General features: G+C 35.7%; 1 protein-coding gene across 4 annotated transcripts in view; it reads left to right on the top strand.

The window, feature by feature from the left end:
• The window catches only part of ITPR2 (inositol 1,4,5-trisphosphate receptor type 2), a 501,862-nt gene that overhangs the window by 406,783 nt on the left and 81,188 nt on the right, over positions 1-13,891 (top strand). For all 4 annotated transcript variants that reach the window (XM_039240789.1, XM_039240790.1, XM_039240791.1 and 1 more), the window contains exons 49-50: positions 3,810-3,985; positions 11,590-11,754. In XM_039240789.1, coding sequence (XP_039096720.1) covers positions 3,810-3,985; positions 11,590-11,754 — 341 coding nt within the window. The remainder of the gene's footprint in view (positions 1-3,809; positions 3,986-11,589; positions 11,755-13,891) is intronic.

Raw genomic sequence — 13,891 nt, forward strand, 5'->3', positions numbered from 1 at the left:
TATCCAGAGAGCATACGACTGTTTTTTTCCTAAATCAGGTTCAAGTTTAGAGTGCAGTTTGTTTTTCTCTCAAGTGCTTTGTGTTAAAGTTAAATGCTTCAAGGTGATTTTAATTCATCCAACTTAATAACAACCATTGATGAAGTGTGACTGTATGCCAGGCACTGTACTAGACCCCAGAGACACCCACAGAGGTTGGTAAAGCTGTCCTTGTCCCCAAGGTGCTCATGGTCTCGTTAAGGGACAAAGAAGTGAGTAAGGCACAATAGTAGAGACCACCATGGATTTATGGATGGATGTCTACTTTAGCTGGACTGAGGTGGGGGAAACAGCAAAGTCTTAGGAGGTTACATGGAAGGCAGAGGAATGGAGAGAGACTGGAGGTAAGAAGCAGCATGTTCTGTACAGTAAGCTCTAAACAAGTTACTGTGAAGTGGATAAGAGGGTCCCGTTATGTGAGTTGAATTGAGATCTCCAAATGTGCTGCTTAAATCTTCTTCTGTAAAGCACACACTTCATACATTCTGAGATTTAAAAATTCATAGAGTGATTTCTAAAAAATTTTTCCATTATTAAAGTAACAATGCTTATTACACAAAATTAATAACAATATAAAGTGTTAAGAAGAGTCACCCCTCCCACATTTAGTGGGTAAAAACTGTCTCTGACAATCTGTACTGTACTGTTGTCAGAGTTTCAATTTATTGTTATTTTTTCATTAAATCTTCAGCCTGAAACCAATGTGACCATTCTTACAGAATATGATTGCAAATTATTGACAATTGGCAATGTCATTTTAAATAACTTTTAAAAGTTTATTAATTTCACAGATACATATCTAGCATTAAACTATGTGCAAGGTACTACATTAGATGTTCCCTGAGTTCTTTCTACAAAGGGATCAAATGCCCAGTTTTAAGTGCGTGGTTACAATTCCTTGTTTAATTGGGGCTGCTGGGGGGCTGAGTTGATTAAATGTTGACTCTTGATTTGGGCTTAGGTCATGATCTCACAGTTCAGTTTGTGGGATCGAACCCTGCATTGGGCTCCATGCTGACAGTATGGAGCCTGCTTGGGATTCTCTCTCTTCCTCTGTCTCTGACCCTCTCCCACTCACGTGCATGTGCACACATTCTCTAAATAAATAAGTAAATAAATAAAGAAACAAACAAACTTGAAAAAAAAAAAACCCACGGTTTCTTGTTTAATCAAGGGGAAATCTTGGCAAGCCAGATACTGCCTAGAAAAGAACAGTCAAGATGCGCTTAGCCTATCAGGCGTTAATTAACAATGAGCAGTGTAACAATTAGTGTCAACACTAGGACTTTTAAAACAAGAATGTCATGGAGTACCTGAGTGGCTCAATCTGTTAAGTATCTGACTATTGATTTCGACTCAGGTCATGATCTTGTGGTTCATGAGCTTAAGCCCCCATTTGGGCTCTGCACTGACAGTGTGGAGAATGCTTGGGATTGTCTGTCTGCTCCCCCCACCGCCCCCACCTCTTTCTCTTTCAAAAATAAAAAAGCATTTAAAAATAATAATACAATAAAATAAGAATGTCGCACCAAGCCACTGCTTATGAATTATACTGAAAAGTTCAATGACTGGCTGAAAGTTGTTAAACGAACATAGATGTTGGCAGTTAACTTAAGGGTGAAGTTCCACAACTCGCATATTTTTAACTGGAGGCTTAGTTATAGACTCAAAATGAGCTTGCAGATTATGCTTTCATTTATTCGTTTAATTGCTAAATACTTACTCAGTGCTACATACCACATTTGTGACAGGCCCAGCGATGGTCCTCACTCTTACAAAGCTAACATTCTGTTGGCATCCAAATAAGCATGAGAGAAAGTTGAAGGCATTATTCTCTCCATGGCTCTTTGAGATCTGTGAAGCCAGGGCCGTTGGTGGGCCCGCTATGTTTTAGTAGATATAAAGTGCTAATAAGCCAACATTACAATAAACATGAATTGGGTACCCATTTTGTTAGCATTGCCAGAGGATGGGAATTAGCGTAATTTCCAGAGAACTGTACCCCTTTTCTTTCCCCATCTTCAAAACCATCTAATCAGATCATAAATATGGTGAGGAGGTTAGATTGGATCTCTCTTCCCAAATTTCTTTTATCACTTGAGGCAATATGATAACAACAAATGTTGCAAAAAAAAAAAAAAAAAAACAAAAAACCACCCCTGTCTAAGCTAATGCTGCTTACTACCTGACTTGTTTTGTTTTGTTTTTTAATGTCTGACAGGCTCTTCCTACCTATTTTTGATCTGTTAGTACTATGAACTAAAAGGCTTACACAGAATTCATTGAAGGAATTCAGATAATCCCAGGATTTCAGTGATCATACAAAACCTCTACACACCAAAGCACTTGTAGTGTTTGGCACGCAGAAGTGAATTTTATAAATAATAAAAACTGGCCAAAAGAAATAACTATGGAAAATCTCCATTTTATTGTTTCCCCTGTGGCTTCATTAGCCAATAGACGTGTGTTTGAGGCCCTATAGCTGATCTAATCAGCCCAAGAATGTGGCCCTTTACTTTACTTCTGCAAATATAGCATGCCATGATCCTTACCCAGGGATTCCTTGAATCCGCATAGTGAGTGCAAACATCAATGAATTATACTTTTTTTTAAAAGGAAATATATTCTAAAGCTTATTTTGGTTAATTTCTAAAGAAATTTTGTTTGTAATGGGATTCATTTTTGAAGTGTTTGGCACTTTTGTTTTCTGAGGATTTAAATGGCTCACCATATTTTTAGAACTTGTGTTACATCTCAGTACATACATTCATACGCATACATATACATTCATACACGTGTGTGTTAACAGTTAAAGCTTGTGTCTATTTTGTTAAAGAATGGATATTTTATACTTTTTTAATGTTTATTTATTTTTGAGAGAGAGAGAGAAAGACAGAGCAAGCAGGGGAGGAGCAGAGAGAGAGAGACACAGAATCTGAAGCAGGCTCCAGGCTCTGAGCTGTCAGCACAGAGCCCGAGGCAGGGCTCGAACCCACAAACTGAGATCATGACTTGAGCTGAAGTTGGACACTTAACCAACTGAGCCACCCACATGCCCCTAAGGCTTGGATATTTTACATTCTGAATTCTTTAGAAGAATCTATAATATAGAAACTTCATAACAATAGAACAAGGCAAGGTATGAATTCAGTGAAAAAATCGGGGCACCTGGGTGGCTCAGTCGGTTAAGCGTCCAACTTTGACTCAGGTCATGATCTCACAGTTCCTGAGTTTGAGTCCCGCATCAAGCTCTGTGCTGACAGCTCAGAACCTGGAGCCTGCTTCGATTTCTGTGTCTCCCTCTCTCTCTGACCCTTTCCTACTCATGCCCTGTCTCTCTCCGTCTTTCAAAAAATAAATAAATAAATGTTTAAAAAAATTTTTAAGTAGTCCATTCCACATGATTTAGCTGTACTCTTAATAGTCATTAATCCTAAATTTTGACTTGTTTCCCAAGTGAGCTACATCTAGCAGTATTTAACCTGTAATTCTCATAAGAGAAAGATGAACAATTCTCAGACTTAATAGAAGGAACACTAACTAGGGAGTATTTAAACATCCCGAAAATAATCACAAACTTTTTAGAAATGTAATAATGAGGAATGTGTTCTGAGATACTGCCTCTAAATATACAGTGTGTAGAGTGGGTTGTTGTGAAATTCAGTGTCTTATGGCTTGGTTTGCTATTGTTATATAAGGTGGAGTGGTGAATAGTTTAACATTTTCTAGTTTTGTCCTCAATAAAAACAAACTTCTTTCACATTTTGCAGGTACTCTTTCTCCATTGTTCTCAGTTCTTCTTTGGATAGCAGTTGCAATCTGCACCTCGATGCTGTTTTTCTTCTCCAAGCCTGTGGGTATCCGGCCATTTCTTGTGTCAATAATGCTCAGATCAATATATACAATAGGTCTTGGACCTACATTAATACTCCTTGGTGCAGCTAATGTAAGTACTTTACTTAGCTTTGTCCTGTTTTAAATTAATTAAATGTGAACTAACTGTAAAAATGTAACTATATATTTTAACTCATGTATGCATAGTAACTTCTTATGTATTGTGAATTCAAATTAATGAGAGTTTAATTTTACATTCTTAATTTTGAAGAGAAAAAAGTGACAAGTAAAAAGTTGATACATTTAAGAAGGTGGCGTTTGAGGGAGGCATGACCCAGTTCTGCAATCAGTTTAATCCGATTGAGATTTACTCCTGCATTCTTTTTTTTTTTAATGTTTTATTTATTTCTAGGAGAGAGAAAGAGACAGCATGAGCAGGGGAGGGTCAGAGAGAGAGGGAGTCACAGACTCTGAAACAGGCTCCAGGCTCTGAGCTGGCAGTCAGCACAGAGCCCGACGCGGGGCTCGAACCCACGGACCACGAGATCATGACCTGGGTGAAAGTCGGACGCTTAACCCACTAAGCCACCCGGGCGCCCCTATTCCTTCTGCATTCTATACCCACCCAAAGCTATTGAGAAAAATGATTCTGAGCCACTGTTAACATCCTAAAGTGACTTCTAAATCACTCAGGAAAGGTTAGATTATATTTAGTAGAATTTTAAAAGTAAGTACCTTTTTATAAAATGACCAAAGAAAAAAGGATTGCTATATGAGAAAATATGAAAAATATGAAATTGGGCTCTTTTTAAGTGAACAAACCCTATACATTTGTGAAAGGCATAGATTAAATTAATATCTTTTTCACTAAATTTTAAAATGTTAGAACAAAGGATCATATTTCAAAACCTCAGTTAAGTAGGTTTAGAATAAGTAAGCCAGAGCACTAGTCCAAATAACAATAATTGTACCCAAGAGATAAAATTTTAAAGGGATTAGACAGCTTTCTACATGGCATATCCATAAAGGAATATTAAGAAAAGGGCAAATCCTCAGGTTAATGAAAGAAAAAATGTTCAGTAGGCAAATAAATATTGCTAATATGTCTGCCGAATACCTAAAACACTGTCTATATCTTGTACTGTATTTGTCACATAATGTCCTGTATTTTGGTATCTGCATAAATGCCTTAGTCCCTTACTACATTATACACCTCTTAAGGGTAATGATTGACTATTCAGTATCTTGGAATGCCATTAATACTCAACAAATATTTCTATAATGAATTAACTAACAAGTGAGTGAATGAATGGATGAGTGAAAAGTTATCTTTGTACTCTTATACATTTACAGTGCCTTGTACATAAAATACATGGCAAGTATTTATTGAAAATAAATAAATGAAATAGCCAACGAAACTTTGGAGAATTATCAAGCTGAGCTAGAATGACAAGTCTGTGTTCCTGACCATTATTATATTATACTTCTTTGAAAGTTCAACATGATATATATGACCCAGGTCCCAGTTAGAACATTTAGGCAACCAAATTACCAGTTATTCCTCAATCACTGTCAATAAAGGGAAGCTTACTGTACATGCAAAGAGATCTATCAGTGAAGAATTCTGTCGAGTACCAAATATATGATTCCCGAGTTTCTTGAGGGCAGAGGTTGTCATGTTCATGATATAATCCTGCCCTCTTCACTCCCTCATTCCCAACTCTGTTTTCCTTCCATTTCATGGCTAGTACTTAGACATTCAAAAATTCTTCACTTCAACTGAACTTGTACTTTGAATGTTTTTGAAAATAAGCTAAATTTGCAGTATTACCAACCAAGCTAATTGACAAATCTTCATGGATTTATCTAAAATTTTCTAAATCTATTAGAAAACTGGAGTTAGGGAAGTCCAGGTTATTATTTAAAAAAAATACATTCAGTTTTGAGCCAGATTATTTGAAGAAGCAAATAATATTCATAAACCAGTAGTTGGTCCTCAATAAGACATTAATTCAAGAAAGAGAATCTAAGTGTGATAAGTTGAAATAATAGCTATCAGTGGGGCAAGAAAAAAACAAGCATTTATTGGGCCTCTGTTATCTGATAGACACTGAAAATACCAAGAAGCAGAGGATGTGGTTCTTACCATACAGAAGCTTCAAGAATATATAAAAAGTTAAGGAAAAACATTTTAATGCCTATTGGGGAAACCAAAAAATTTGGAGTTATTTTTCCTTTACCCCTTGGGACCAAGATAAAAAGATATTTTCTGCCTAAGGTTTGGTGAGAATAGTTTCATTGCAGGAAGTGACAATTCATATAAGAGGCACATTTTATACTTAATTTCTTCATGAGAAGAAAATACGCAGAAATATGTCTTTCTTATGAACTGTATGAATCTGTGAGTGCTCTCCTATCTCTCACAGCATAAAAAATCCATTTGCACAGCCCCCAAATGGTACATTGTAATTTGCTAGTTCAGGGCATTTGACAAAGAAAATAATCAGCTTTAATTAGAAACAAAATGGATAAAATAATTGTGATTTTGACAATATAGATATTGATAGAATTTTACCTATAGTTTCGATAGATAGTACAGATTAATAAAATGTTTTAGCAAATAATCATTTACCTTAACTTTTAACATAACAAGCTTCTTACAAAACTATCTGTGCTTTACCATTTCCCTGGAGGCAGGAAAAAAATTCAAACATTAATCAGTCACATTTTGTAATTTAGGCTTTAATATGTTTACTTAATTGGTAATTTTTTTTTAATATGTGCACCCACCCTAAATCAGTCCCATTTGCATTGTATAACAGGTAAAATTAGAAGTGCTAAAATTATAGGTATCAGAAGTAGGGAAAAACAAAAGAAAATATCTACCTGATAGTTACACTGTAATGAGAATCAGAATTCTAGACCATAGGCAGATCAAGCCTCTGAGTTTAATTCTGCACATCAGTGAAATGAATACATTAAAGCTTAGTCTGCACCTACCACTGGTTGAGAAGATGCATGTGAAGATTTAGACCAGATAGTAACAGTGATGCTATCAAGCTCCTCATATGTGAAGTGCTGTTTAATTGTAAAACATTGGTATCATGATCATAAAAGTAATTGTGTTTTGGTTCACAGAGAGTTATTTGTTTCTGACTCAGTGTCTTTCATGATGTTAAGCAAATGTAGACAGTTACTTTTCTGGGAAAGGAGTCAAGTGAAAGGAAAAACCTCAATTTATGTTCTGAGCATTTAATATCATCAGTTTCTGTTTGCTGTGATGTTCCATTTTTATCATCTTTACTCATTTCTAAAAATCAAAGTTTTGTTTAGATTGCACCTAATTTCTCTATCTTGTCACAAGGGTTATCTCCATGTTTAAGAAGTTTTGAAAAATTCAGGTGTTTTCCGCTGTTAAAAAGCATACCTTATAACCCCATACGGTTTTCTTCTCATTGTCTACATTGTAATGGAAATTAACATGTTATTTTGTTAAATATAAACACACATTTTATAAATTGTGGATCACCTAATATTTCTCTACCACCAATAATGATAATATTCCCAGTCATGTGGCTGCTATATAATCAATCTATTTAACCATTCCACTAATTTTTATTGTTTAGGTTTTTCGATATTTTTTCTAATAATGCAGTAACTACCTGTGGAAGATCTTTTAATATCTTCTAAACACTATGTACAATGTTTTTTTTTTCTTCTGGAGTAGTGCCTGGAAATGTGTAATTTATTTAATGGCATTTGTAAATTATTTGCCTTTCTTACCGTTATTTGTAAGGTGGAAGTGTTTCCTTCTGCTGAAACTTAGTCTTGCCATTTTGCAGAGATGAGAAACAAGTGGAGTTTAGCAGGTAGCTGTCTATTAACAATAAGCCACAGTGTTCAAATTTAATAGTGTCATGCCCTTACCTGCAAATAGTTTCCTGGTAGTGCTCATGTTACTGCTATAACGTTGAGCCCCACCATATGTTCACTTAACATTTACAAATTCAATTATATATTCTGAATCAAAGCTCTCTCTCTCTCTCTCTCTCACACACACACACACACACACCCTATTTTTTATATAATACGGTCACTATGTGCTCCTAACTAATTCTGATACTTGGTTGTAATAGTAGAAAATTGCTTCAGTCGCTGGAGGAAAAGTATCATGTGTTGAATTTATTAAACGACAGTATAGTTTACACCACCCTTGTTTATGATACTGTTTTGTCAGCAATTTAACAGATTTCCAGGGTGATATTGACTACCTGAAAATTTTTTCTTATGCTTTGACCATAGAACCTTATCCTGCCCAAGATATAACACTACTGAAATGGAGACTTTTTGTAACACTACTGAATTGGAGATTTTTGAATCAAATCACATCAGTTTTAGTAAGGATGATGGTTGATGACACTACAGTAATGTAGTTAATATGTAGTTCAATAAATTCAATTTTACTTTTCAATAAATAGTAGATGGCCTTTTTTGGCTACAGTTTATTCCTGGAAAATAGATCATTGTTTTCCCCTAAGCACAATGTAAGATCAGGGACAGAGAACCAGATAAGAGAAAAAGGATACTATAAAGGCAGCTATAAATTTCTGTAATCACATAGAATAGTAAAATTTAAAGGACATCCCATAGAGTTCTAGACCTTTGAGGCACCTTAGGGATTATTCACTTCCAGGCATTTCATTTTAGAAATGGGGATACAGGATCCTGCGGAGATCAGGAAGATTTACCAAAGCAAGTGGCAGAGGCAATATTGGAACCCACGGTCCAACTTCTAGTCCAGTGTCTTTCTTTTCTGCGGCACTGTTAGAAGTCGTGCAAAGACAGACTGACGAATTGTGAAGTGCATATGAAAACAGTACTGTACTTTGTGATTAACATACCCAATAAATTAGTGAACTAGATTCACTCTGCATTACTTATCAAATGAACATTAATTTCGTTTTTGTTTTTAGAAGACCTATTGGTAAATCATCTTTCAAAAGACCACACAGGAAGCTACATGGATGCTGTTTCTCTACCCCATTGCCCGCTTTTCCCCCACCATCACACGAGTCAGCCCATCCTCAACAAAATGTACGATCAAGGCAATTTTAAAGAACAGGTGGAAAATGATAAAAATATGTGGTCATTTAGATTGGTATGCTGATTCAAGGGTCTCTCAGCACCAATTCAGAAGGGACCAGTCTTTTAACCACCTTGTCAGGTTCGCACACTCTCCACTTATCATTGCCCACATGGACCCTTGCCTTAGAAACAAAGATCGCCTAGGTAAGGGTATTGGCAAATGAAGGACTAGTTAGACAACATCAAGTCATGGCATGAAAAGGGAGAATAAGTTTTGCAATTTCCTCATTCCCATGCGTACTCCCAGCTTTCATGGAAATGTTCTGTAAAAACAATTTATACATTTCAAGGTCACGGTACAGGAAAAAACAGAGCTCAACCTCTTTCCTACCCAAATCATTTATTCTCGCCCTTATTTCTCCTTGGTGTGAACGCTTCAGAACAAAAGGACCATTTCCTTCTTTCTGCTCGCCACAGAAATAGATGGATGTCACTGCCAATATCAACTCCATTCTACTTTGAGACTTAGTCAAGAGAACAGGGACATATCCATCAACACCAAGCTCTAGATCAAAGTTTAAGGAAAATAGAAATCAACCTGTAAAGAAGGCAAACCTTTATTTTTCATGCAAAATTAGCAGAAGCCCTTTTAGACAGAAATGTGTCCTTGCTTTTGCATTATTTGAGAACTGAAGTGTATCACTTTTTTTGAGAACTTGAATTCAATGTATTGCTTTTTCTCAGTGTGTTGGATTTACAAATAGTTTTCCTGCATCATTTTTTAATGATTCAGCTTAGAGAAGTAAAGATCAGGAAATAACACATAAACAATTTGTCTTGACCATATCATCCATCCTTCTGGGAAAGTCCTAATTCTAATTTTTAACTTTATTTTTTACAGAACTTCTTATTATTTTTTAAAGATGAACTATAGTGTGTGAATCAAGGCAAATCTGAACTTAAATAGCCACTCAAAACAGTTGAAAGAGTAAAACGCTGAATATTACTTCACCTACACATTCTGCATTTCATGATTTACATGCTTGTTTATTGTCAAACACCACACTTATCTGAGCACCTTGTATACATTTCCTGAGTTTCTTAAATGATGGCTTTTTATAATATTAAACTTACTCTTGAATAATAATCATAAAGACACCCATTATACTATAGCTATGCTTAACAATAAGGATGTGATGATGAGATACTAAAATAGTGAAGTACAACTTTCTGCTTTACATTATTCAGGTTATTATAAGACAGCGGAAGAACTGATAATACTGATTGTTGAGAGGATAGCTAATTAAGCCTGGGGAAATTTGGGGGAAGGTTGAACTTCTGTGTTATTGATTCAGTTTGACTGTCTTCACAACATGCAATGTTAACACATTTCTCATTTTGTCTGTATTGATTTGGCCTTCAGAAAGTTGAAGGAAAAGGTTTTTCCCACCTCTTAAATTTCACTTCTGCCACAAAGTGTTATGCTCCTTCTTATGTTATTTAAAATCATTCCATAAAGCAGTTTTTTAAATATATGTATTGCAAAAATCAACAATCTTACAAAAAGCAATGTGCTTTCCCAAAGTTAAGTTTGGATGTATTAAGACAAATATGGTGCCATCAGATAACTGGAAGAACTCAGGAACAATTTGGAAGAACTGAAATGTGAAATCTATAGTTCTTTCCATGGTGACTAAGAGGCAGAATTGGCTCTTCAGTGTATAAATAATGCAGTGACTCCAGAACCAAATATATGACACTAAGTTTATGATAACCGTGTTCTTTGGAAATCATTGCACAGATCATTGTTATTGCCAAAGAAACTTCGTGTAAATTTCTGTTTTCCAAAGTTACACCACAAAAGGCAATTTTAAATAGTTTGAACAAAAATACATAGCACCAAACATAATAAACACCCCAAAATGTCTAATGAACAGTTACCACATGTGGAGCTTAGAAAATAGATGCATGCATTATATTTATTTTAACCTAATTACATAAGTATATTGATATTTTTATGATTTAAATTAAATGCAAGAATCACTTTTAAGACTCACTTGTTTAAAATAATATTCAGTAGAGAAAGTCTAGGCTACAAAGAATCAAGGATAGATCCTTTCTGGATATTTTCAGAAAAGATCCTTTTCTGTTCCATACCCAGTATAATAAAAATATTACATATATTACTTTTAATATGGAAAGTATGATGAGTAGTGTTTAAAGCATCATTGTACTAAGTGTTTCAAATGCGTCAGGAATTGCTTAATCCTCTGAAGAGGTCTATGAGGTGGGAATTCCTTTACTCCCATTCTTCTGAAGAAACCATCGAGTACTGCAGCTTCATGACTGGCCGCAGCAGCGGTGGGAGGGCCAGGGTTTAAATTCACGTCTGCCTCGAGTGTCCAGCTGGGGCTCTTCAGCATTCTCTTTGTTCCTGGAACCACAGACGATACAACTTCTGGGTGTCTTACATTCACATGCGGATTCATAAGCAGTGCTGAAAATCCGCCAACTGAGAAATGATAAAAGAAAGCCACAGACTTTGTGAATAATAGGTTTTGCCAACGACTGCTATTTTTGTGAGTTTGCAGATAAATAAGACAGTAAAATCTAATCTTTTCCTCCCTGTAGCTTTGTAATAAAATAGTGTTTCTGGTGAGTTTTGTGGGAAATCGCGGCACTTTCACCCGAGGCTACCGAGCGGTCATCCTGGATATGGCCTTTCTCTATCACGTGGCGTATGTCCTGGTTTGCATGCTGGGCCTCTTTGTCCACGAATTCTTCTATAGCTTCCTGGTGAGTACTTCTCCATGTGGACAATCAGTGCCGAAAAAAATACACAATGCTGCCTCTTCCTTTGATTTTTTTTTTTTTTAAGCAGGTCCTGACATTTAGGACAAATTATGTTATTTTTAGACTTTCCTAGGAAAAGCGTGGATTATTATTATTTTTAATCTCTTCCTCTGAGAAACCACATAGGTGGTGGAATTCTTTATTTCCTCTCTGAGAAGTCACCATTGACCCCACCTCTTGACCCAGGCTTCATATAGCAGCTGCTTTTGGTTTCAGCCAAATCCTTACTTACTTCCCTTTACATTTAGAGAGTCCCTAACAGCGTGTAGGGGGGAAAATGGAGACATATTTTTGTAGTACGGGAATCATTGCATTTTGTTTACAACAACAAATATTATTGTAACTTTAGAAGAGTGTATACATGAAATGAAGGGAAAACCGCTAACCCAGTAAAAACACAGTGAGTCATTTTAAGTCCTCATTTCAGAATTAATATGTCATTGTTGTTAAGCTTATCCTCCTATATCTAATTCATTAAATGGGTTTGCAGGTTTCTTCTAGAGGTCTGTTGGTTTTTTTTTTTCAGGTTATCTGTTTTCTGTTTTGCCCCCTACATATAGTCTGTTTTATAGCCATAAACTAGGAGAGAAGACAGTATAAATATGTGATGATGTTTTGAAACCTGAAGCACTACCAGACTGACATCGTGATGCCATAGGAGAGATTTATTTTTATCTCCCACCCATGGCTGGCATGCAGTAGAGAGCACTAGCCAGTAAAATAATTCCTGAAACCTAAGGTGAAGATCTAAAAACGTTATGCTGACCCTATTTGCTTGGGTCATAAGGGACAAATCCATCGCCTGCTGCTTTCCTGTTTTCTAGCAAACCCATGTAGGAGACTGAAAAGAGGCAAATTTTCCATTTACTCTCAAGCACTTGAAAGAGCCCCATGATACAAAACTATCTTCTAGGTAGTTAAGTTAGATTATTCAACAATCAAAAGTAGATTTTTTGTTCTGTTCCAGGGATCCAAATGAAGTCCCTGTCTGCTCTAATTTCCCATAAAGAAACCACTGTTTAAAACATGCCTGAGATATATAAAGTCTTATTACACCCAGCACTTCTACTGGACCTGTGATGTATAACAAACATTCTGTAATCTTTTTGTGCTTCAACCTTCTCATCTGTAAAACCAATAAGGATAGGATGATAGACTCGTACTATCAAGATTCATGAAAGAGATAATATAAAAAACATGTAAAATGATGTCTGTAAGTCTTTATGTTTTCCAGGGAAAGACATTTAAGAAAATGTATTTGTGTATTTGAATGATTATATGAGCTGTTGGTAGTAATGTTACTTTTACTTTACTTCGCTTACGCTTATTTTCCAGTTGTATTTTCCTCTTATATGTTATCTTTCAAATCTTACAGCACTGATGCTAATTTGTTTTCACTGGGTTGCTTGTGAAAAGGATACTATCCATATTTTTAAAGTTTAGTTATTTATTTATTTTGTGAGAGCAAGAGTGAGGGCAAGAGAGAGGCAGAGAGAGAGGGAGGGGGAGAAAAATCCCACATGGGGCTCTATCTTACAAACTGTGAGATCACGACCTGGGCAAAATCAAGAGCCAGACACTTAACTGACTAGCCCACCCAGGTGCCCCAAGAATATTGTCCATTTTGATGTTTAGAATACTAGGAGGAAATTATAATGGACAAAATGCCAAAATGGCACTTAAGCATATTTTTAAATATATATTGTATTTTTAAAAAATACATGAATATATATTCCTAGTTATATCCACAAATACCAGTACTTTATCCAAAATAATAAAAGCCACACTCTAGAGTTTGGTTTCAGAATGAATAGAAAGAACCATCAACCTGACCAATGTCAAAACCTTTTTTTGCCTTCCCAAGATTCAGATTCCATGGGAATGGAAGAGGCCCAGAAATATGCATTTTTAACAAGCATCCTTCTGAAAATGATAAGCCTTTAGAAACCTTTCAGAAGTGACCTAGAGCCCATTGTCAGACCATTTCTTTAAGCCACTTTTGAGTTAAAGGAAAATCTCTTACGTCAGTGAAACACTTAAGTAAGTTAAAGAAGTCAGAGTGTTGATAATTTGGAAGTTA

Source organism: Hyaena hyaena, unplaced genomic scaffold (genome assembly GCF_003009895.1).
Source record: "Hyaena hyaena isolate Hyena2069 unplaced genomic scaffold, ASM300989v1 scaffold_182, whole genome shotgun sequence".
Classification (NCBI taxonomy): Eukaryota; Metazoa; Chordata; class Mammalia; order Carnivora; family Hyaenidae; genus Hyaena; species Hyaena hyaena.